The 26,625-nt window shown below is 27.8% G+C and overlaps 1 protein-coding gene and 2 pseudogenes across 1 annotated transcript; all 3 read right to left on the bottom strand.

The window, feature by feature from the left end:
- On the bottom strand, positions 1-15,492 carry LOC114184723 (coumaroyl-CoA:anthocyanidin 3-O-glucoside-6''-O-coumaroyltransferase 1-like). Its single transcript, XM_028072033.2, has 2 exons — positions 15,216-15,492; positions 1-920 (listed from the first exon to the last, which is right to left on the bottom strand). Exons 1-2 carry the CDS (start codon positions 15,490-15,492, stop codon positions 148-150), a joined length of 1,050 nt encoding a protein of 349 aa, XP_027927834.1. The 3' UTR covers positions 1-147.
- A 4,340-nt stretch (positions 15,493-19,832) lies between these two features.
- Positions 19,833-21,406, bottom strand: LOC114183848 (coumaroyl-CoA:anthocyanidin 3-O-glucoside-6''-O-coumaroyltransferase 1 pseudogene; annotated as a pseudogene).
- Positions 21,407-24,387: 2,981 nt separating this feature from the next.
- Positions 24,388-26,121, bottom strand: LOC114184191 (coumaroyl-CoA:anthocyanidin 3-O-glucoside-6''-O-coumaroyltransferase 1 pseudogene; annotated as a pseudogene).
- Between the last annotated feature and the right edge of the window lie 504 nt (positions 26,122-26,625).

Here is a 26,625-nt window from a genome sequence, read left to right as displayed (position 1 = left end):
GTTCGAGTCTCAGTCATGTTAGAGTAGCAGAAAAAAAAAGAAAATAAAAACAATAAAGGCGTTCTCCTAATATAAAGAACAATAAATGTAACTACTCACAGAAAAGAAATGAAAAAATATAGGCTTCTGTCCCCATGAATAGTTCACTCAGAATTTATTAATATTATGAAGTTCCTTTTTTAAGATGTTGCTGAACTTATTCATCTGAGTTCTTTCAAGAGCTAATCCAACCTCAATTCCTTCTTTTTCGTCTCTACAGTCAGAAAGAGACATAAATTTTGAAGATTCAACATGCGCCGCTTCACATTTCTTAGGCTTTCCCCAACCAAAATCAGTTTGGTACACACCCAATTTTGGCGAACTTGTAATAACCAACACAGATTTACCTAGTTTCTCCAACTCTTTAAAGTCTGACATCAAATTTTCAGCCTTTCTCAATGCACTCTTGAAATCTCTAATTTCCCTTTCAATAGTCTTTGCTGCAGTAACGATCCCATTTTCTCCCACTATCTCACTTCTCTTCATCGCCACCATGCAAGAAGTCAGACAATTCCCAAAGTACGTTGAAGTTAACGAAAATTCAGGACTATCACGTGAATCAACCAGAATCATCAAGTAGCACAGTTTATCAGAGTCTTGTTTGTTCTCCTCTGATCCAACTAAGCAAACCCAAATCAAGGAGCATGTTACAACAAAGGTTGATACGTGTAATGAGATGTGAGGAGAGTGAAGTCTGCGGTGGACTCTGCAACGATGAAGGGGAGAGAGTCGCCACGAAGGTAACGAATGTGAGAAAGATGAGGTTGTGTTGGAACGATGAGATTGGAGACAAAGGGGAAGAAGTGTTGGAGGGAGAGTGAAAGAGAGTGTTTGAGAATGGGAAGTGTTGTTTGGAGGAAGTGGTGTGTGGGGTGTGGGAACTCATAGAAGAAGATGCGTTGAACAGGGTTCTTACAACACAACCATGGAAGGTCGAAGAAAGTGAGGGGAAGGGTGGTTGAGGGAAGGGAGGGTGGTGGAGCAACTTGGCATTCTTCTAACACCTTCAATGCCTCATGATGGTTAATAAGGTTATCCATATATAACATGTAGATGGATAGAGAAACAAAGTAATAGCTGTTGGGTGTTGATGGGAAACAATGAACCTATCATTCATGGTTTTTATAGTTGAAACTCGAATGATAATTATAAATTTATGAACATGTCATGTGATTATAGAATAAAAAGAAAAATATACGGGAGATTGATATTTTACTTTTCTTACTTAATTAGAAATTTACACTTTATTACATTTTTTAGAAAACAATTACACCAAAACTTGTAGACAACTTTGAGATTATACAGCATGAAAAAAAATTCACGTTGAAAACCCCAAAAATTGTTTACAATTGGTTAAAAAATAAAATAAAATAAAGAATAAACGTGTAATTGAATAATGTAAAAATATTCAAACAATATTATTAAGATTGTTAAAAGATATGTGAAAGAAGACTAGGATGTTACATCCCTAATGGATATATCTATATCACTATTACGTGGAGTTGTATTATTTTCAGAACCAACAATTTATTATTTTACTCTTCGATCTCTCCTTCCACAAATATAAAAAATTAATCTTTTTAATTACTAAATTATTTTTAAAAATAATTGTGAAATGGTGTATCCAGTGTAAGAAAATAGTTTCCTATCCGAATGACATTGAATTGATATTCCCAAAAATGCTCAATCTTGCCATCCCCATTTCATGTAGTACTATTGTTAAAAACGATTGTGCACCATTTTGACTCACAACGCAAGCCCGGTCCAATCAAACGTATATCAGAAACAATGATTCTCTTCCCACTTCATGCCAGAGAATCTACAACGAGCTCAAGTGTCTTGAAGCGAGCTCCGAATGCTGGGTGTTGATAATAGACTTTACGGTTGTGGTTGATGATGACAAACCAAGATGAACCGTTACAAAATTTAATTTCGAAATAAATATTGACACGACCCTTAGTATGTACGAGGAGAAGGTAAGTGATTAGTGACCAGAATGATAATCACAAATTATTTGATAAGATTAAAATTGAGATTCGGTAAAACACAAAAAGAACAAAAAATAAATACCGTTCATTTTTTCCGATAAATTCATATATATCAATTGTATTATCAAATGTAATAGGATGAATTAGACACAAACTCATACATTTTAAATTAATTTTTAATAATTAATATTTAATATCTACTAATGCAAAATATTTATTTTTTATTATATGAATCTTTATTTTTTATATCCAATTAAAAAGTAAAAATAAGAAAGAAAATCGAAAAACTCTTAAGATCATAACATTTTTCAGTTGGTATTTATGGTTGGGCAGTGATGGTCAAGAATCTGCCACCGGCGATGGAGGAGAATGGCAGAATGGATGAAAGTGTTGTCCGGAGGGAGGGTCATAGCCCCCAATATTTTTGAATTTTTTTTAAAATTATATGTATATTTTTGATTTTTTTTTAAATTATATTTATATTTTTGAAATTATTTTAAATTATATATATCTTTTAAATTTTTATTTTTTTAAAATTATATGTAGTATATTTTAGAAATTAATGAAAATTAAATTGTGTGAATTTTTATTTTTATTTTTTATAAAACACAACCTTTAATCTTAACAAAGTTGGTCATCTAGTTTTTTTTTTTTAGTTTCAATTTTGGTTTAGATTTTTGAAAAAGTTGATGCAATTTGGTTATTTTTATTAAATTTTTTTGAAACGAATCAAAAGATTTTTCATCAAAATTAACATTTTGATTATATTAATTGCACAAACAAAACAAAACAAAACATCCTTATTAAGCGTTTCAATTCTCAAATTGAGACTAAAAAAAATTAGACAACCAACATGACATTTCTGGACAAATAAAGAAACAAAAAAAATAATTAAACCAAATATTTATTAATATATTTTTTATTTCTTCCTTTTTGTCTTTCTAATTTTTCATAAATTGTATTCATCTCTCATTTTCATATGTTTTTTTTTTGTTTTTGAAGAAAAATAAATTAAACACAAACTCATTTCTTTTTTCTGATTTCTTATTTATTTTCTTTCTTTCTTTAAAAATAAGTATAATTTTCTATCGTCTTACCTAATAATAAAACATTAGTTTAAGAGTTATTAACATGATTTTTTTATCTTACAAGTCTTTTGCAAATTTATTTTTTATGAATATATAAGAAAAAATTATATTCTAATATTATTTTGAAAAAAAAAATTTATATAGATGGAAAATAAAAAAAATAGATTTATTTATTTTTAAATGATTAAAGGGAAGCTATTTGTGAAGATGAAAACAGATACATTCCACTTTTTCATATATTTTGAAACACTATACTAATAATCTAATCTAATAATTCAATTGTTTAGTTTAAAGAATTATTTTTTGAAACATTATACTAATAATCTAATTTATTGATAAAAAAATTATATTATTTTGGCCTTCTAAAATTTTTGGTCAAGATTCGCCACTTCGAAATGTTTCAGAGTTGGAACAATAACGGTGATGAGATAGAGACGGTGGTTAGATGTTGGTGGTTTGTCCTACTTTATTTTTATAATTTGATTTAAAAGTATCATTGTCCTTTCATAATACCATTGTGCTTTCGGTTATTTATGTGCACCTAATTTTACTCGCTTTCCGTCATGTATTATTGGTTTAAATAATATTGAACTCTATTATTTAGGAGAGAATGTAATTATCAAAAAGCTAAAGTTAATGATACATTTATTTTTTTGAAAAAAATAAAGACTTTTTCCTTGTAAAGACTACTTTTAAATTTTATTGATATAAGCATACCATTAAGAAAATTATTTTCCAAACCAATTATTGTTTACCATTCAAGTACAATATCTTTTTACGAAAGACTAAATTTTCATCATATTTTTTCTTTAATTTGTATAAGTTATTTGCGGTTAAAATTCTATTTTTTTCATAAATAAATTCTTAGCGACATTTTTTTTATAGATTTGTATATTTATTTATAATAAATTATTTTATTAAAAAAATATAATTTTTTATAAATTTATGTCAATATTAATTTAAAACATATGTTTAATTTAATATATATAAATTCATTGAGAGTGAAAATTTTAAAAATTAATTATAATAAATAAGATAATTTAAATATATTGTAATTATAGTAATAAAAAAATTATCATAATAAAATATTATAATTATGATTTCTTTTTTGTAAAATTAATTTTGATAAATATATATTTTTATGGTTAAAATAATTTATATAATATTTTTTTATGTCTAATAAGTTAGGAAAATAAAATAAAATAAAATAAAAATTAATTTTTAAATATTAAATTAAATATATTTTGTAAATTTATATTCACAGAAATGTATAAAGAATTAGAAATTTTTAATGAAATAATTTATTATAAATATTATAAATAAATATAAAAATAAAAATAAAAATAGAAATAAAAATATTACTAAGAATAAAAAATAGAATTCCAGCAACAAATGACATGCAAAAATAGAAAAAAAAACATGACAATAATTTAGTTTTCGCTAAAAGTAGTAATAGAGTCTAGGAAAAAAAATCTAATGATTTTCTCATCCCAATAAAGTTAAAAAGTAGTTAGGAAAAAATAAAAAGTAAATGGCTTAAATACCTTTTTGGTCCTCATTTTCGTAGTGTTTAGTGCGGATGGTCCTCATTTGACATAATGTTTAAAATGGTCATCATTTTCACAGAATGTTTAAAATGATCCTCATTCTCGCAATTCGTGTTTTATTTGGCCATTTTCTGTAACGTCGTTTAAATCATTAACGGAACATTGTACAGGTGGCATGATTTGTATTAGGGTGTGTTACGTGTACTGTACATATGGTTAATTAACGTTAATTTTTTCAATTTAGGGGAAATTTTGCAATTAGGGAAATTTCTTCATCTTCGTCTTTCTTGAGCTCGAATTTGCAGAGGAAACAGCTAATACTTGTTATTTCATCATTGGATTGCAGTTGCGCTCTTCATTTCAATTTTCCAGTTAATCATCATCAACGAGGTAAGTGGGTTTAAGGTGTTCTGGGTTGTATTTGTTCGTGGGTTAGGGTTTTCGTAATTCTATTTTGGGGTTTGTTTGTCTTTCGATTGTTGTAATGTTTTGCTGCATGGTTTCTAAATTACTTTCATGATGTTGTGTAGTTTGTGTCTGTAGGTGGGGTTCAGTGGGTTATCATTTTAGTTGGTTTGTTTGTCGGTTGTCGGTGTTGGTGTAATGGTCCCCATTATTTTATTTGTAATTGATTGTTTTTTAAAAGGAAAATATGGAGGTGAGTTGTTGAGTGCTGTGGGTAGAGATGCTAATGATTAGTTACTACCCTTAGTGTATGTTGTTGTGGAAGTTGAAAACAAAAAATCTTGGACATGGTTCTTGGAATTGCTTATTGGTGATCTTGGAGGTATTGACGTGTGTGGGACAATGACCTTTATGTCTGACCAACAAAAAGTATGTTTAATATATGTTCAATTTATTAATTTTTGTTTAATGTTGGAAGTACTAATAATCTTATCATTGCACATGAATTAGTGCCTGTCATTCAGGACCTATTGTCCATTGTTGAGCACAGGTTTTGCATGAGGCATTTGTATGCAAATTTCAGAAAAAGATTCTCTGACCAAAAATGAAAGATACTCATGTGGAAGGTTACTAGTAGAGATGGCAAATAAACCCGTCCCCGTGGGTATTGACCGAACCCGTCCCCGTTTTGACGGGGAATCCCCGCATTGACTGGGTATGGGTATGGGTATGAGGAATCCCCGACTTTTTCAGTTGGGTATGGGGATGGGTATGGGGATGTACATATACCCGCCATAATACCCGTCCCCGCCATATCTCCATTCTCGTTTAAATTATTAAAATATTCACAATTAATCAAGTAACCCCTATATATATATATATTTTTTTTTTTTTTCTATTTTTTATTTCTTTTAATTATTTCATTTGTCATGAAACTCATTCTCATCTCCAATATATTTTTTATCTTATCATAACCTTTATGTAATTATGTTAAAATGATGTATGTTAATTAAAAAAAAATTATGCCTCACATTTGAATATTTATATTATTTTTTAATATTTTTATTTATTATAAATTTTTCTTTCACATGAGAATGTTTATACTCTCAATTTAAGATAATATAAAAAAAATTCTTTACTTATTATTATTATTAATTTTTGTTTAATTTGAAGAACTCTTTTGTTTCATTAAAATAATTTTCGTTATTTTTCAACCATTAATTATATGTTAATATTTGAAAAGTTTTCTTAATTCTCTAAGACATTTTTCGTCTTATCATACCTTAGTTATACATTTGATTTCCTTTGTGTGATTTTTTTCGATAGTCTCTCAAATTATTTCTAAAACACACATTTGTTAGTTTTTTAATATTTTTATTTATTTTTTTTATTTTCATCATGTAGAATAATATTTCGATATATTCTATCTAATTATTTTTTATTTTATAACTCATTATTAATCATAATGTAATTTTTTCACTTTAAATTCTGTTTGAAGTGGTTAAAATTATATATATATATATATATATATATATATATATATATATATATATATATAAAATGATATTTAGGAATAGTATATGATAATTCACTACAAGAAAAACATGAAATGGTGACTGATTTAGTCAGTAACCCATATCAGTCACTATTTTTCGTCATTGGTGGTAGTAGTTGATTTATTGTCTGAATCAATGACTAAATTAGTGACCGATTCAATGATCGAATCTGTACTTGATTTAGTGACCAATTTAATTACTAATTTATATGTAATTTAATGACAAATTTTTTGGTCACTAATGATATTTCTATTTAATTTTAACCACTTCAAACATAATTTAATAATTAGTTCTGTAAGGTATTTTTCATTTTATCATACCTTAATTATACATTTGATTTCCTTTGTGCGATTTCTTTCGATAGTCTCTCAAATTATTTCTAAAACACACATTTGTTAGTCTTTTAATATTTTTATTTATTGTTTATTTTCATCATGTAGAATAATATTTCGATATATTCTATCTAATTATTTGTTATTTTATAACTCACTATTAATCATACTGTAATTTTTTCCACTTTAATTGTATAAATAACTTTTATTTACTACAATATAAAAATTTAATGTAATTGCTATGAATATTTTTTTGTCACTATCCAACATATATTGAAGTTCAAAAGATACAAAATCTATGTCAAAATTTTATTATTATGTTTATTATTTGTTCTTTGTGTCATTTTGATCAAGTGATGTATTATAACTTTTATTAGTGTATAAAAAAGAGATTCATTATAATTTAAAAAATTGAAGTAAACAAACATTTAAAATATATTTTAATTTGAATATTTGTTTTCCTTTTATTATTATGTTTATTATTTATTCTTTGTGTCATTTTGATCAAGTGATATATTATAACTTTTATTAGTGCATAAAAAAGATATTCATTAGAATTTAAAAAATTGAAGTAAACAAACATTTAAAATATATTTTAATTTAAATATTTGTTTTCCTTTTATATTTTTTTGAAATATTTTTTAATTTTATCAACTAAGTTCATCAATGTTGTAGTTTGCAAATTTAACAAATGTTTTGGTTCACATGAAATTTTATTTGGTATTCTAATATAAAATGTAAACAATTATAATTTATTTTAAGGTATTTGGCATCGAAGAAAATCCTCCTAATATTGAATATTTCATAATATTATGTTTTCTTTACCGTAATTTTTTTTCTTTTATAAAAATTAATATTGAAGTAGTTAGAACACGGGTACGGGTATGGGTACGAGATTATACCCGTTACCCGGTGGGGATGGGGCTGGGAAAAAAGTTTGATACCCGTTGGGTTTGGGTATGGGGATGGGGATGAATTTTTTATGCGGGGATGGGTATGGGATAGCGAAACCCGTCCCCGCCCCGCCCCGTTGCCATCCCTAGTTACTAGGAGCACACACCCAGCAGTTTGGGAAAGAGTGATGTTAACAATTAAAGAGTTAAATATTGCTGCTTACAGATACCTTTATTTGCTATACCTCCAAGGTATCTCTACTGTACAAATACCTGATGCAAACCCATAATCACCATGTTTGAGAAAATCAGAGTTTATTTAACGGAAAGGTGGGGCCACCAAGAGAAAAAAAGATTACAACTTTTGAAGGAAACATCTGCCCTAAGGTCCTTGACAGACTACAACTCAACCACCAAGGAATGAAGTGGAGAGTCAAGCAGCACCACTACCAACACCAGAAGAACCATCTCAGCAGTTTAGGATGAAATTACAGAGTACGAGGAGGCCATGATAGCAGCTACAAACGTCTTAGTTATTTGTTGTAATTTCTGATGTAGAATTCATTATTGATGTACTGCATTTTGACTTTCCTTAAACTTCGTTCAATTCCACTTTTGCCAAACATTGATGTAGTGCATTTTGATGAGGATGAATTAATGTTATGAATTTAACTTCTTCCAGACTTAGATCAATTTAATTTTTACCAAGCTTTATCACTTACTTCAATGTTCAGATTAAGATGTCATTTTGAACATGTTGGGACTAATATCAACATAATCAAACTAATTCATTTCTTCATTTAACAATAGTACAAAACAAATTGGACTTTAAAAGATTACACACAATAACAGTACAAATAATACAATAACACAAGTGAACCATATCACTAATTGCAGCCTCTTCTCAACAACCTTCAATGACTTCTCTAAATCATTAATTTGCCTCATTTGTGTCATGATGATGACATCCTTTTCATCAACACCACCATTTGAAAAAGTTGCAGTCCACATTATTGGAACCACCACTCTGTAAATCAATAAACCAAAAATTAAAACAAATTTATTATTAACACAAAAATAAAAACAGATTGTACCCAAAATTTTCTACCAATATTCTTTGGAGTTCTTGTCATCCTCAAAGCTGCTATCTCTCCGCAACTACAAATCGGGGTTAATCCATTTCTCGTTAAACCACCAACAGTGCACGAAGTGATACAACACGGTTGTCTCCAACGATTACAACCAGAGGTAAAGGAAGAAGATTGAGACCGTAACATACCTATATAATGGGATTGCAGGTAGAAGAAGATTGTAGCAACACCAACCAATTGGGAATGGAGGAACAAGATTGCCAAAACTCACCATCTGCCCAAACATTCCTTACCAAAATCCTAGCTCACTTTTTTATCCCCAAATATCTAATTACCACACATGTACAGTACACGTAACACACCCTAATACATAATACAAATTGTGCCACCTGTACAATGTTCCGTTAATGATTCAAACGACGTTACAGAAAAGGACCAAATAAAACACGAATTGCGAGAATGAGAATCATTTTAAACATTCGGTAAAAATGAGAATCATTTTAAACATTCTGTCAAAATGAGGACTATCCGCAACAAACACTACGAAAATGAGGACAAAAAGGTATTTAAGCCAAAGTAAATCTTCCACAATTTATGGCAAATTTTGTGATATGTTAGTAAATTTCTATAGACATTCAATAAAAGTAATTTTTTAATATTTTATGAGTCAGAATTTTCGTTTCCAGAAATTCTATCACAGTTAACATCATAAAATTAATTTGTCATAGATATTCATACTTTATCAAATATGATAATTAGATTTTTCAAATAAAAAATAGTTATAATTATAATAAATAAATATTTCACACCAATATATATGCTCGTTATGAAAATTGGCAACGTGAAATTGTAAAAGGATACCAAAATTTATATATGAAAAACTTTTGAATTTTAAAATTAAAAAAAATATTTAACCGTTTTAATTTTATAGATAAATATATTTTAGAAATAAATTGAACGGTAAATTCTTTAATATGTTTAACTTTTAGTTAAAAATAAATACTTTGTTTCGTTTCATCTAAATAGTACAGTCACCAAATAAATTAACTCAAGCAGAAGATATGACAAATAAACTCGTCCCCGTTTTGACAGAGAATTCTTGACTGGGGATGAGTATGGGTATGAAGAATTCTCGACTTTTTCAATTGGGTATGAAGATAGGTATGGGGATGTACATTACATATTCCCACCATAATACCCGTCTCCGCCATATCTTCATCCTCATTTAAATTATAAAAGTATTCACAATTAATTAAATAACTCATATATATATATATATATGTGTGTGTGTTTATATATATATATATATATATATATATATAATTTCAAATTTTTATTTCTTTTAATTATTTGGTTTGTCATAAAACTCATTCGCATCTCCAATATATTTTTTATCTTATCATAACCTTTATGTAATTGTGTTAAATGATATATTTTTTATGTCTCACATTTGAATATTTCTATTATTTTTTAATATTTTTATTTATATATTTTCCTTTCAGATGAGAATGTTTAGTACTTTCAATTTAAGTGTTTAATAACAAAAACCTTTCATTTACTAGGTAATATAAAAAAAATTATTTACTTATTATTATTCATTCTTATTTTATTTGAAGAATTCTTTTGTTTCGCTAAAATAATTTTCGTTATTTCTCATCCATTGAGTATATTTGTTGATATTTGAAAAAAAAATTTAGATTTCTAAAATATTTTTCATCTTATCATACCCTTAATTATACATTTATTTTTCTTTGTACGATTTATTTCAAAAGTCTCTCAAATTGTTTCTAAGACACACATTTGTTAATTTTTTAATATTTTTATTTGTTGTTTATTTTCATCATGTAACATTTCGATATATTTATCTAATTATTTTTTATTTTCTAACTCTTATCAATCATACTGTAATTTTTTCATTATAATTATATAAATAACTTTTATTTTCTACAATATAAAAATTTAATGTAATTGTCATGAATATTTTTTTATCACCATCCAATATATATTGGAGTTCAAAAGATACAAGATCTATGTCAAAATTTTGTTATTATGTTTATTATTTGTTTTTTGCGTCATTTTGATCAAGTGATGTATTATAACTTTTATTAGCGTATAAAAACTATTCATTAAAGGTTAAAAAATTGAAATAAACAAACATATAAAATATATTTTAATTTGAATATTTGTTTTCCTTTTTTATATATATTTTTTAAATATTTTTTAATTTTATCAACTATGTTTCATTAATGTTTGCAAATTTAATAAATGTTTTGGTTCTCATTAGATTTTATATGGTATTCTAATCTAAAATGTAAATAATTATAATTTATTTCAAAATATTTAATATCGAAGCAACAATCATCCTCCTAATATTGAATATTTGATAATATTATGTTTCTCTAACTATAATTTTTTATTATTTTATAAAAACTAATCAAACTTAATATTGAAGTAGTAAAAAAATGAGTACAGGTATGAGTACAAGATTATACCCGTTATCCGATGGGGATGAGACAAAAGTTCGATACTCGTTAGATTTGGGTATAGGGATGGAGATGAAATTTTTCTACAAGAATATGTATGAGATAACGAAACTCGTCCACACTCCGTTCTGTTGCCATCCCTTACAGAATCCATACTAAAATTGATAAATAAAAGTAAAAGAAAATACACACAATCTTTTAAATACAAACTATATCGATCACTTTACAATTTTGGGTTAACTTAACCCATTTTTTACAAAAAATGGTTAGTTAACTAAAAATTTACAAAGATCAAATAAGTCGTATTGAGTTTTGACGACTCCTAAGGTAAAATCTTCATGCATGGGTCGATTTTTTAGAAATTTTTAAAAAGTTGAATTCGTTATCATGATATCTAACGACTTCTTTATATCTTTTTATACGTTAGTCATTTTCCATCATGGCAACTTCAATTTTGTGTTTTATTTTAAATACGAAAAAATGGTTAAGTATCATGTTGACTTTAACTCTTTTTAAATTTATAAAATTGTGCGAATGCGTGATAAATTTATCTTAGAAGTCGTCATGACTCAACATCATTTTTATAAAATTTTAGTTAAGTAACCTATTTTTTACAAAAATGAGTTAAATTAACCTATAACCGTAAAATAGCCGAATATATCTTATGATGTTTCTATTAAAAAACACAAATTTATGGTACTGATCTTTATTATAAAATTTGTTGATTAAACACACGAAATTATTAAAGTTGTGTCATAATTTTAATCAAAAATTATTTTTTAAGCATGTATTCAATTATATGAATATTTATTAATTACATACTAACTCTTTAATCAATTAAAGAAAATTATATTATATTGTATAAAAATAAATTAAATATGTTTTTAACTTTTAAATTTGGATGAGAAGTTTCAAATTAGTCTTTGTGTCAAATTTTAACATATCTCCGTTTCAAATTTTTAGAGTAAATAAATATAGTTTTTTAACTTAAGTTAAATTTCTTGAATTCATTAAATGATATTTTATGTTGATATTTGAACTGAAAATGTCAAAATGTTATTAAAAATTTAAACGTCATCTTAAAATACATTTAATTGATTAAAAAAATTTATTGAATTTAGGTTAAAAAATATTATATCAATTAATTTTTTAAATTTAAAATCAAAATATATTAAAATTTGAAATTCGGATTAATTTTAATTTCAAAATTTAATTTATAATTAAAATCATATTTTAAAAACAATCATGTATATTTTCTCTCTCTGTCTTTCTCTTAACCTATTCATCATCACATGCACCAAAAACACACAAAACATTGATGACTGAAATAATTTTGTCCTCCAATCATCTTATAGGCTTTTACGTTGAAATGACATACACCAAACCACATGTGACCTATTAATGCATAAACACAATAGGAACCACATGTTTGCCAAAGTAGTGTTATACAATAGTCTTAAAAGAAGAATAAAAAGTAGGTTAAATTATTCCTACGATCTTTGTATTTGTTAATTTGTATTTGTTAAGTAATGTTAAATTGATTTTTTAGTTTAGCTAAACGATGTTGATGTAAATGTTACGTGTTAATTTGTAATTTTTTTGAATTTTTATTTTTTTTGAATTTTTATTTTATTTTTTATACATGTCATTTCATAGTTGTATCATGTGTCAAAATGATTCAATTTGGTTTCTATATTTGTTTTTAGTTTCAATTTAATCTCAATTTTTGTAAAAATGGAGCAATATTGTCTCTCCTTAAATTGAGACTCAATATACTTTTTGTACAAATCTTATGGTGATATTTTTACTAAAATTAACATTTTTATTAAATATTTCTAGAAATATTTTTAAATTAACTTTAAATGCTATACGAAACTTTAAGCTTTAGTTTTGTTTTAAATTTGAAATTTAGTTCTTAAATTTATGCGTGACAGGTTATTTAATTTTTTATCTTCGTTAAATTTGTATAATACGGTACACTTGATTCCTTTATATATGACGACAAAATGGTTAATTATTGAAATTAGGTTTGATGTTTAACTTTGTTTAATAATAAAACTAAAAACAAAAAGTTTGTTTAAAAATATTTATACAGATATTTAATAAAAATGTCAATTTTAGTAAGAATATCATCATAAGATTTATACAAAAAGTAAGTTGAGTCTCAATTTAAGGAGGAGCAATATTGCTTCATTTTACAAAAATTTGGACTAAATTGAAACTAAAAACAAATATAGGAACCAAATTGAATCATGTTGACATGTGACACAATTTTGAAGTGACATGTGTAAAAGAATTAAAAAAATCCAAAAAACCACAAATTGACACGTGACGTTGACTTTAACACCATTTGGTCAAAATTGACGACAATGACCAAATTGAATCTTTTTTTTTAAAAAAGGACTAAATTGAGACAAAGAAAAATTAGAGGACCAATTTGACACTACTTGACAAATACAATGACCAAAAGATTAATTTAACCAAAAAAACTATTATTGAATCTAGTTTCGTTAAGACTATGTTTATTTGAGGCTATTTATTATTCACAGGAATGTTTAGGGTGATCGAAGTGTTCATTTGTAAGGATTGAGAGAAAAAAAAAATGAATTGAGAGATTCTATATTTTTTCTATCCTTTCTTATATGTAAAGATTTGTGATTTATGTAAGATTACCGTAATGTCCTTCATTATATTTTTTATTTTCTTAATTCAAGTCTATTCACGTGCATGTTCTCTGAATTTATATAAATTAATGACGTAAATCATCACTAATAATATTGTATAATTATGATAGCAGTGTAAAAGTATGAGTTTCAAAATAATGTTTACAACAATAATTAATACCCAAATGTTAAATTGTTTACAAAAAAAAAACATCAATATGTAAATATACAGTATTTTATTATACTTTTATTAAAATAATTATTTTTTTCTAATTTATTCATTAAATATTTTTAAAAAATAAATATAACTCATCCAAATAGAATATTAGATTACTTTCAACATCAAGGAAAATTTGATAATCTTGTTTTTCTTTCCAGTAAACTTAATTTTTAACTCATCACATAAATCAAATCACTCACAAACTTTAAAAAAAACTTTATTTCTAAATCCACTTACTTTCACCTCCCAATCCTTTAAAGTAAATAACATAAACTTTACCTTCTAATTCACTCAAATTCACCTTCTCCTTTTCCCCAAATCAATCAAGAGGCATTGAATTAAAGTTATAAAAGATGATTTTAGTTATCTTAATAAGCCTGCTTCAATCTTCTTTGGTGTTTTTGAATTTTATCAAACGTAAGACTTTGATCTCGTATTTTAATTTTTAATCTTTTTTTTCATGTACGAGTCACACTCATGTTAAGAGATTTCCCCTGATCCTAATAAATTAGGATTAAGACTAAGATTATTTCTTTATGTGACTTTCCCCTAATTCTCGTAGGTGACATTTTTTTAGGTCTTTTTGAATCATATCTCTCTTCTCTTTACTTACTTATAGAGAGGAAAGACCCTTCAGAAGGTGACAAAGATGTTTCTTTTCTATATTATTTACTTATAAAATTATGCTTTTAGTGATGAATGTTTTGATGAAGGAAAATATACTTTAACAAAGTAGCATAGAGAAAGAGAACTATACTTTTAAATAATTTTTTAAATGAATATATCTGTTTACTTTTAATTTGGAACATACATTTAAGGCCTCCAAATGAAACTACATATGTTGGTAAACTTATTCATATGAGTCCTTTCAAGAGCCATTCCAATCTTAATTCCTCCTTTTTGTCTCTACGGTCGGAAAGAGAAATCAACCTTGATGATTCAATGTGTGCTGCTTCACAATTTTTAGGCTTTCCCCAACCAAAATCAGTTTGGTACACACCCAATTTTTGTGAACCTACAATAGGCAACACAAATTTATGTATTTTCACTAACTCTCTAAAGTTTGTCATCAAAATTTCAGCCTTTCTCAAAGCATCACTCTTGAAATCTCTAATTTCCGTTTCAATAGCATTTGTCACAACAACAATCCCATTTTCTCCCATTATCTCACTCCTATTCATTGCCATCAGGCTTGAAGACAGACAACTCCTCCTCCGTTGTTGCGATTATGGTCATGCCAACTGCCTCATCTGGAGGGTGTATCCCTACAGTTGTTCATTTCAAGCTCTGCTCTTGTAGGATGATGGGACATAGTCACCCTTTCACCATGATAAGGTGAAGTGTGATCTCTTTCTACTCCATTTGTGTGGTGTATAGAAATTTTTCTAAAGAGAAATAATGTTGAAAGTTTACAAAGTAGACTCCTAAGAAAGAGAGGTAAGTCACGATGGATAAACTTAAGAACCTTGTCTTTTCTAGCCAGAATTTTCCTTTGACCCTTTACAAAATTTTCTTCATAGAAATTCATGTTTTTTTCTTTGATTTGATGAAATATCCTTAGTCATGACACTGATACTCCGACAAAAAATACCACTCGTACTTTTGAGTTTCTTCTCGTACCTTGTGCATAACATCCTCATGTATCGAAAATTTGGTCGTCGTCATGGTTGAGACCGATATGTAAGTTATCATCATTGTAAGTTTTATCAAAGCCTCGTCTCCGAGTTGGAGTATTAGGCTCTCAAGAGTCAAACTTTCATCCAAGCTTATGCTTGCCTTTAGATAATTCTCAAATGACCTTTCATCTGAGCTTGTACCTTTGAGATAGTTCTCGAATGACTTTCCATATGAGTTTATGCCTTTCAGATGGTTCTCAAATGACTTTCCATCCAAGCTTGTGCCTTTGAGATGATTTTCAAATGACTTTCATGTGTGGTATTATTAAGCTTGATGACCCTTCCATTGTTTGGAAAAGAGGCAAGTCGAGATCCGTCCTCGAGGGGCCAAATCCAACAACAAAAAACCCATATAAAATAGTATTTGAGCTTTTAAATAACAAAAAGTAATTTATTTTAAAAAGGTAACTGATTTAACCTTAAAATTCTACCATATCAATGATGACAAGTGAAAGCAAAATAATAAAATGTGGAAAGTGGTTGCCCCACGTTTTACTGTGACACGTGAATTGCATAAAATTCTATCACATTGCATTCTCTTTTTTTTCGTAATAAGATGTTTCTTGCACTCATTAATTTCTAAGGGCTTGTGAAAGATATTAATGAAATGAGTGACATTTCTATGTATATAAAAAGCCTTTGGCTCAGTTCTAGTAAGAAACCAAATAATCTTAAAAGCAACCTCATCACAACGTGTCCCAAACTATAATTTAAATAGTAATTTATTGTCATATGAATTGGGAACACCAACATGATCATGACTATCTATGAGGAACATATAAAATGTGGAAGCACGATAAAGTTTTACCTAGACCCACTGTTATTTGTAGCATTTATGATAGATGTTGTCAAAGTACAAGGAAGATTTTTCTTCGTCAATGTTCAATAAACCATTATATCATAATCAAATGTAGAGAAAAGGAATGTCAAGATAACATTTTATTTAAGGAAATTGCAAAATTTTCACCATAAAAGCTCGTGGTAGTATGAATGAGACGATTTCAAAATGTGATGGTATCGCGTAGAGATAATATAAATTAGGGAGGAAGGAAAATGTTTTACTTGAGCACCACGGTGGGTGACAAAAGTTCTTACCAAATTTGGAGCGTTGACCTTTGTACAAGTGGCAAGATCCAAGTGGTGACTTGAATGCTCCCGATGACTAGAATCAAATACCTTGTTACTCAAAAGGGAAAGATCCACCTGCAAAAGACTAAGACTCTCTGATGCTCAAGTTAGTAAGAGAATTAAGACATTTGATCATAGTGAGTATGAGTATATGAGAGTGTGTGTATTCCTTGAAAATCCTAGATGTATTTATATGATCTTTTACGCTTTGGATCCATGTGACATAACATGTAATGTAATATTAACGAATTTCAATAAAATAACAATTTACCTTGAATAAATAATAATGGGGATACCAAACATTCTATAAATATTTGGTATAAAGAAATATCAAGACGTAATCAAACTACTGAGATTTATCATAATTACCATTAATATATGAATTTTTGCCTCAATAAATGTATCTTAGAATATTTTGTAGTCTTTTTGGAGATGGGACTAATTGAGCCTTATTAATATGCATTACTTAGCATCATTTATTGAGTCTTCTAATGAGTCAATTGACAAACTTGTCTAACTCATCTAATCAATATTCAACACCAATCACACTTTAAACATTCAACAAAAAAAATTTCAATACTCATATAAGATAGTTCATAAAAATACCAAATATTAAGCTACCTTTCATTATCTAGAATTAAGCTCATATCTCAAGTTAGATAAATAATTTGATTACTTGATTACAAAAAAAAAATAAAGAGGTTCATCTTGAACCCTTTTGAGTCTCATTTGATTAGATAACATCACATACATGCACGATTTTTTTAAACGACTCAAAAAGAGATAAAAAGGTGAACTTAATCTAATGAATATTTTAACCAACTAGGTTTGTAGAGTATTTTATACCAAGACTCACTACATGAAAACTATCAAATAGTGACAAATTTTATGACCAAAAAATATGCTTAAAGACCAATTTAGAAACCAATTTTCTAATTAGAGACTAATTTAGAGACCAATTTTTTTGGTAGACAAAACCTAGGTAGCTAATGTTAGTGACCAATTTAGAGACCAATCATAACTTTTTGAAACTATTTTAGTTACCAATAATTTTTAGTTTATAAATTGGTCACTATAGTGACTAATTATTTTTTGTCATTGAAATTAGTAATTAATCAAAGATTTTCTTGTAGTGACTACTATGGTGCACTTCAATAGGTGAGTAAATCGGTCAAAATCTTAAAAAGAATACAAAGAAAGAAAAATGATATTTTCTGGAGAGGTAACAAATTGTATAAAATAAAATCAATTAGCTGTTTTTTCTTATTTATAACTCAAGCTTTTAACAATAAAATAATTGAGTTTGATTTCTAAAGCATACTTCTATTCATTGCAAGGAAATCTATTATTACTAACCAATTTTAGTGATAAAAACTAATAAGCCACCACAGTGACAAATTTAGTTACCAATTTATAAATTAAAAATTATTCGTAACTGAAACAGTTTCTAAATATTGATCCCTAAATTAGTCACTATAGTTTATTAATAGAATACTAATATTATCTACTAAGGTTTTAACTACTAAAAGTATTGGTCTCTAAATTGATCAATAATAAAGCAAATTTAGAGACCAATTTTTTTTGTAGTTAATGTCAGTGATCAATTTAGAAACCAATTCATTATAATGACTAATTTAGAAACCAATTTAAAAATTATTTTAGTTACCAATAATTTATAGTTTATAAATTAATATCTAAATTAGTCAATAGTCACTATATAAATTAGTCACTATAATAACTAATTATCTTTTATCCTTAAAATTGATAATTAATAAAAGATTTTTTGTAATAACTTTTTAAGTATTTGTTAAACCATGCACTCATCTTTGTTGATTAAACACAAATATTATTAAAGCTATATCTTAATTTTAATCAAAAATTATTTTTTAAGCATGAATTCAATTATATAATGATTTATTACATACAGACTCTTTTAATTAGTTGAAAAAAATTATATCGTGTTATGCGTGGGAAAAAAAATCAACTATGTTTTCTCTCTCTCTCTCTCACCATGTTCGCCAAAAAACACATAAAACAAACAGATAAAACGATGATAAGAGAACGCATTCTGTCCTCCAATTATCTTGCAAGCTTTGACGATGAAATGACATACAAAAAACGACATATGACTTGCAATAATTAATACATAAATAGAATAGGAACCACATGTTTGGCAAAGTAGTGCTTACGATAGTATTAAAGAAATGTATTATGATACTTTAACTAAAAGTTTTTTTATAAAAGTTGACAAAGTTTATTTTTTTAAGATACATTAAATATTTCTTTCATCTTATATTAAGTGATTAAGGTGTTGCCACGTATATATTATAAAAATTTATTAATAAAATTTTGTTAAAAAATAATTTTTCTTAAGCTTCAAAATTTAGTCGGGTCGTATTAGAAATAAAGTTTAGTGTTAAAAATAATCAGTTTTATCGGTTTTAAAGATATTAGTTAAAAATTAAGATATCAATCTATATAAATTAATAAAAAAATAAATTAAGCATTTAAATTATTTAAATATTACATAACAAGATTCTAGTGTTTAAGAAAATTAAATTGTAAATCTATAATAAAGGAATTTTGTTGATAAATGGGTGATCCTCTCATGAATCAAGTGACTCAAGTTCAATTATACTAACAATTAAAAACTATTTTTTTTTTCTAATGCTGCCTATTCAAATTCATGTGTTTTAACTTCTTTTAACAACAGTACAAAGTCATTATTGGTCTAACTTAACAAGAACTACAAGCACATGACTCTAAAATGGAACAACAAAGAAGAGAATACTCAGACTGAAACAGAAAGTGAAAAAAATATAAGCTCCTGTTCCCATGAATGGTTCGCTCAGCATTTATTAATGTTATGGAGTTCTTTTTCTAAGTTGTTGTTGAACTTATTCATCTGCGTCCTTTCAAGAGCCAATCCAACCTCAATTCCTTCTTTTTCGTCTCTACATTCAGAAAGAGACATAAAAGCTGACGATTCAACATGCGCTACTTCACATTTCTTTGGCTTTCCCCAACCAAAATCAGACTGGTACACACCAAATTTTGGCGAACTTGCAATAATCAGCGCAGATTTACCTAGTTTCTCTAACTCTCTAGAGTCTGAAATCAAATTTTCAAACTTTCTCAAAGCATCACTCTTGAAATCTCTAATTTCCCTTTCAATAGCCTTTGCCGCAGCAACGATCCCATTTTCTCCCACTATCTCACTCCTCTTCATTGCCACCATGCAAGTAGCCACACAATTCCCAAAGTACGTTGAAGTTAACGAAAATTCAGGACAATCACGTGAATCAGCTGCAAATATCAAGAAGCACAGTTTATCAGAGTCTTGTGTGCTCTCCTCTGATCCAACCAAGCTTACCCAAATCAAAGAGCATGTTACAACAAAGGTTGATATGTGTAATGCCCCAGAATCGTAGACACTGAGTTTAAGGGAAACCCAATTCTTCAGTTTTTCAGTATGTTTACGGCTCAATACAACCGTGAAACGATACCGGAGCCCAGTAAACTCAGTTATTTTGGGTTCCATGATCGCAAATGCTTGAGAGTAAAAGAGCTTAAGCCCTTTAGGGTCTTTAACTCTTGTCCTCTCATGCGAAGGAAGAGACATGGAGGTTTCAGAGGGATCCAAGTCCCCTCTTGCTTTGCAAAGAGAAGCCCAAAACTTGATGAAATGATGAAGTGATTTGCCGTCGCCGACAACATGGTTGAAGGTGAGACAGATGGTGAAGCCAGAGTTTGGGAAAACCGTGACTTGAATGGTCATGAGAGGGAACACACGTGTGCCATCTTTGTGAACATGTGGAGGAGGCAAGGTGGGGATAAGAGGGTGCCAGTTTCGAACGTCTTGGGGAGAATGAGATGCAAGGAGAGTGAAGTCTGCGGTGGACTCTGCAACGATGAAGGAGAGAGAATCTCCATGAAGGTAACGAATGTGAGAAAGATGGGGTTGTGGTGGAACAATGAGATTGGAGGCAAAGGGGAAGAAGTGTTGGAGAGAGAGGGAAAGAGAGTGTTTGAGAATGGGAAGTGTTGTTTGGAGGAAGTGGTGTGTAGGATGGGGAAACTCATAGAAGAAGATGCGTTGAATAGGGACACGACAACAAAACCATGGAAGGTCGAAGAAAGTGAGGGGAAGGGTGGTTGAGGGAAGGGAGGGTGGTGGAGCAATTTGACATTCTTCTAATACCTTCACTGGCTTGTGATGGTTAATTTGGTTATCCATATGTAGCATCTAGACGGAGAAACAAAGTACTAGTTGTTGGGTGCTAATGGGAGACAATGAATCTATCATTCATGGTTTTATAAATTGATGGACATATGATGTGATTATAGAATAAAGATAAAAATAAATAGGAGATTGATATTTTACTTTTCTTAACAATATTTTAATCACAGTTTACGTTATTTATTTTCAAATTTATCCTTCATTACATTTTTTAGAAAACAATTACACCAAACTTGTAGACAACTTTGAGGTTATACATCATGAAAAAATTCACGTTGAAAACCCCCCAAAAGTTGTATACAATTGGTTAAACATTTACCAATAAAAATTAAATTGAATTGATAGAAAAATATGATTTAAACATTTATCTTTTTATTATTTTATATTTATAGATTGCTTCACTATTTTTATTTTATTTTAAATTAAATTATTTAAAAACAAATCTTTAAAATATAAAGTTAGATGAAAAGAAATTTTAAGTACAACTCAAATCAAATTATTAAATAAAATATTAATGTAAATAAATTTCGTCTCTCTAAAAAGTAATTTTAAATGAGTTATGTCAAAATATAAATTTTAAAAAATTAATATTTTACAAAATAACTTCAATCTCATATATCTAAATAAAAAATTAAAATATAGAGAGTCAAATTTTAAAATATTATCCCATGATTAATATTTTTTTACTAATTATTTTATTTTATCACTTGAATTAAAAAAACTTAAGTAAAATTAAAAAAAAAATTATTAAATTTATTTCCAAATTTTAATAAAAAATTAAATTTTAAGCATGAATTCAATTATATAAAGATTTATTACATACAGACTCTTTTATTTAATTGAAAGAAATTATACCATGTTATGCAGGGACGGATGTTAGGAGGGGGGAAGAAGGGGTGACCTCCCAAAGAATTTTGAATTCTTTTTAAATTTTATGTAGCCAGAAATTTTGAATTTTTTAAAAATTATATATTGTCGTCAAAAATTTTAATTTTTTTTTAAATTATGTGTAGTCAAAAAATTTCAATTTTTTTAAAATTATATGTAACAAATTTAAAATTGATGAGAATTAAATTAAATATCTTTTTATTTTTTTATAAAACACACGTTAATAAATAAAAAATACAAAATCAAATATAATAAAGAATAAAAAAAATTATTAATATATTTTTTATTTTGTCTCTCATTGTTTTTTTAGTTTTTTACATATTGTTCTTATATGTCACTTTCAATTGTTTTCATTTGTTTCAGAAGAGAAAAATACTCATTATTTCTACTCTCATTTCTCATTTGTTTTCTCTCAATTTTGAAGAAAAAAAATCTATAGTCTTCACTTAATAGTGAAATATTACTTTAATAATTAATATTATTTTTTTTTATCTCTCATGAGTATTTGTATAATCATGTTTTATGAATATAGAAGTAAATGTATTGTACCGTGTGTTTTTTCATAATCGATTTTTAATTGTGAATTGATTATCGTAGCTTTTTTTCTTTAAGTATTTACGTCTCTCAATTTTTAATTAGATTATGATAAATTATTTTGTAGTCTTAAACTTTTTTTTTAAAGTATACTGATGAAGAATAAAAAATAGAATCATTTTTCTTAAAAATGATAAAAGATAAGTTAGTTGTGAAAATGAAATCATGATACTAATAATTCAATTGTTCAATTAAAGGAGTCATTTTAACGTTTTTGCTAACAATATGGTTATTTACAAAAAAAGAAATAATATAAAATTATAATTCTGATTATCGAAGAATTTAAAAATTTTAAGGAAGGAAATACAATCTTTTAAATATGTTTAATTTTTTTTTATAATTATCATTATACTAAATAATATATTATTTTTAGTCTAATAATAGTTAAATATATAAATTTAAAGTATGTTGTTTTGATTTAAAAAAAATATTATTAAAAGATCGGATATTGATGATATGTTTTGTAGGAAAAAAAATCAACTTTGTTATCTCTCTTATCCTGTTCACCAAAAGCACATAAAACATTGAGAAGAGAACGCATTCTGTCCTCCAATCATCTTGAAAGCTTTGAAGTTGAAATGACATACCAAAAACGACATGTGACGTGCAATTATTAATACATAAATAGAATAGGAACCACATGTTTGGCAAAGTAGTATTTACAATAATGTTAAAGAAATATAAAAGCTTTTAAATTTACGATGTGTATGCTTTTGCTGATGGCACTGTTATAACAGATTTGTTAGGATGGATTTGTCGGTGAAATTATGTTCATATGTACCAATTTAAAAGAGAACGAAAAAGTGATTCAGAAAATAATCTTTTAATTTTATCTTTAGAAATTTGAGTGGATGTATCACCATTTTATAAATATATTCCTATATATATAATAATTAAAATATTGTCAAAATTATAATAATTAATATATTAATATATCATAATTAATATATAAAATAATTAATATTTTTAAGTATATAATAATTAATAATAATAAAATTTATAAATAAATATGTAGAATAATTAACATTAGTTAAAATATTATTAAAAAATAATAATATATATAATAATTACTATTATTAATTTTTGTATAACTTTTTTTAGAATTTAATTGTATAACTTTTTTCACATTCATAAAAATGTAAACTTTTTTATTTTAAAAATTCATATAATTTTAATATGTATTAATTATTTGTAATTATTTTTATAACATCAAATTACAAAATTATTTTCTTTTTTCATCAAGGGTATTTTGGTAACTTTATAATTTTTATCTATTTTTATAATTTATTTTATCTATCACATCAATTAACTCTTTAACTAACTTTCATAAAATTTATTTTCAAATTCACTCACTTTACCATCTAAATTCACTTAAATCCACATACATATTCATTCATTCAAATCCACACAAATTCATTTTCACACTCTCCCACAAATCCTTCTGTACATAAGAACATACCCTTAATCTAGTCTTATCAGATCTTTCATCATAAATATATTGATGAAGAATACTAAATCAATATGTTTTAAAAATATATCAAGAAAAATCCAGAAAATTAGCAATGAATGGAAATTCTTGTTTACTTTATATTTCGCCTGATTTTTTAAACATTCTGCAAAATAACCTCTTAATTAAATATATGCGTTTACTTTTAGTTCAGAGCATACATTTAATTAAGGCCCCCAAATGCAACTACATATGTTTTAACCTCTTTTAACAACACTACTAACTAATTAATTGCTAAACTTATCAAGACCTATTACCGCATCACTCTAAACTGGAACAAGAGAGAGAAAAAACTACTCAGACAGAAACAGGAAATGAAAAAAATATAGGCTTCTTTCCCATGAATGGTTGACTCAGAATTTATCAATATTAAGGAGTTTCATTTCTAAGATGTTGCCGAACTTCTTCATCTGAGTCATGTCAAGTGCTAATCCAACCTCAATTCCTCCTTTATCATCTCTACAGTCAGAAAGAGAAATCAATCCCGGCGATTCAACATGTGCTGCTTCACATTTCTTAGGCTTTCCCCAACCAAAATCAGTCTGGTACACATCCAATTTTGGTGAACCTGCAATAACCAACACAGATTTACGTATTTTCACTAACTCTCTTAAGTCTGACATCAACTTTTCAGCCTTTCTCAGAGCATCACTCTTGAAATCTCTAATTTCCCTTTCAATAGCCTTTGCCGCAGCAACGATTCCGTTTTCTCCCACTATCTCACTCCTCTTCAATGCCACCATGCAAGAAGTCAGACAATTCCCAAAGTACGTTGAAGTTAACGAAAATTCAGGACGATCACGTGAATCAGCTACAAAGAACAAGTAGCGCAGTTCATCACAGTCTTGTTTGCTCTCCTCTGATCCAACCAAGCAAACCCAAATCAAGGAACATGTTACAACAAAGGTTGATATGTGAAATGCCTCAGAAGCGTAGATGCCGAATTTAAGAGTGACCCAATTCTTCAGTTTCTCTGTTTGTTCACGACTCAATACGACAGTGAAACGATACGGGAACCCATTGAACGCGGTTCTTTTCTGTTCACTAATTGGAAATACTTGAGAGTAAAGGAGATTAAGCCTGTTAGGGTCTTCAAGTCTATCTCTCTCATACGAAGGAAGAGACAACGAAGTTTCAAAGGGATCCAAGTCCCCTCTTGCTTTGCAAAGAGAAGCCCAAAACTTGATGAAATGATGAAGTGATTTTCCATCACTAACAATGTGGTTGAAGGTGAGACATATGGCGAAACCAGAGTTTGGAAAAATCGTGACTTGAATGGACATGAGAGGGAACACACGTGTGCCATCTTGATCAACGTGTGGAGGAGGCAAGGTGGGGATAAGAGGGTGCCAGTTTCGAACGTCTTGGGGAGAATGAGATGCAAGGAGAGTGAAGTCTGCGGTGGACTCTGCAACGGTGAAGGAGAGAGAGTCGCCGTGAAGGTAACGGATGTGAGAGAGGTGGAGTTGTGGTGGAACGATGAGATTGGAAGCAAAGGGGAAGAAGTGTTGGAGAGAGAGGGAAAGAGAGTGTTTGAGAATGGGAAGTGTTGTTTGGATAAAATGATTTGTGGGATGGGGAAACTCAAAGAAGAAGATGCGATGAACAGAGCGAGAACCTAACCATGGAATGTCGAAGAAAGTGAGGGGAAGGGTGATTGAGGAAAGGGAGGGTGGTGGAGCAACTTGGCATTCTTCTAACACTTTCACTGGTTCATGATGGTTGATCTGGTTATCCATATGGAGGAAGAAAGTAATAGCCACTGGGTGTTAGTGGAGACAATAAATATGTTGGTTTTATATTTGAAACCTTAAATATAAATAATTGGGACATGATACACGTACGCTCTTACGTGGCAGACAACTGTCGGACTAAAATTCGTAAGTGGTTAACAACAAATAATTTGAAGGAAAATGAAATTATTTAAAATTTGATGCATTGCAGTTGTGTGGGGAAATAATGGTTTAAAAGGGTTTTCAATTATGATTAATTCTATTGGACAGTTGGTTAAATTATTTAACTTTGAGAATCATCGTTAACGCCGTAAGAATTTAATAAATATTTCAGCATTTAATGGTTTGGGTGACATTATTTTAATAATCCTTGTATATATTAGGTGGGAAAAAAGTTGGGTTAATATAGCTGTAAAATATGGTTAATTCCGTTGAAAACTTAGTTGATTAGAAAGTTTTATCACTAAATTAACTTTAATTAAAATACTTTATGTTATCATTAAATTAACTTTATTTTTCTTAATTAAAATACTTATAATTATGAATAGTTACAC

This window comes from Vigna unguiculata, chromosome 5 (genome assembly GCF_037176805.1).
Source record: "Vigna unguiculata cultivar grain cowpea cultivar isolate G323 ecotype 2 chromosome 5, ASM3717680v1, whole genome shotgun sequence".
Taxonomy (NCBI): Eukaryota; Viridiplantae; Streptophyta; class Magnoliopsida; order Fabales; family Fabaceae; genus Vigna; species Vigna unguiculata.
This window is presented reverse-complemented; position numbering and strand designations above follow the sequence as displayed.

What these genes read in the sequence shown, in the direction of transcription:
- LOC114184723 (XM_028072033.2), bottom strand. Translation starts at nt 15,492, where the DNA reads ATGGCAATGAATAGGAGTGAGATAATGGGAGAAAATGGGATTGTTGTT. An exon ending in GTTGATTTCTCTTTCCGACC is followed by an intron (nt 921 to 15,215) that starts GTAGAGACAAAA and finishes TTCTTCTATGAG; the next exon opens with TTCCCACACCCCACACACCA.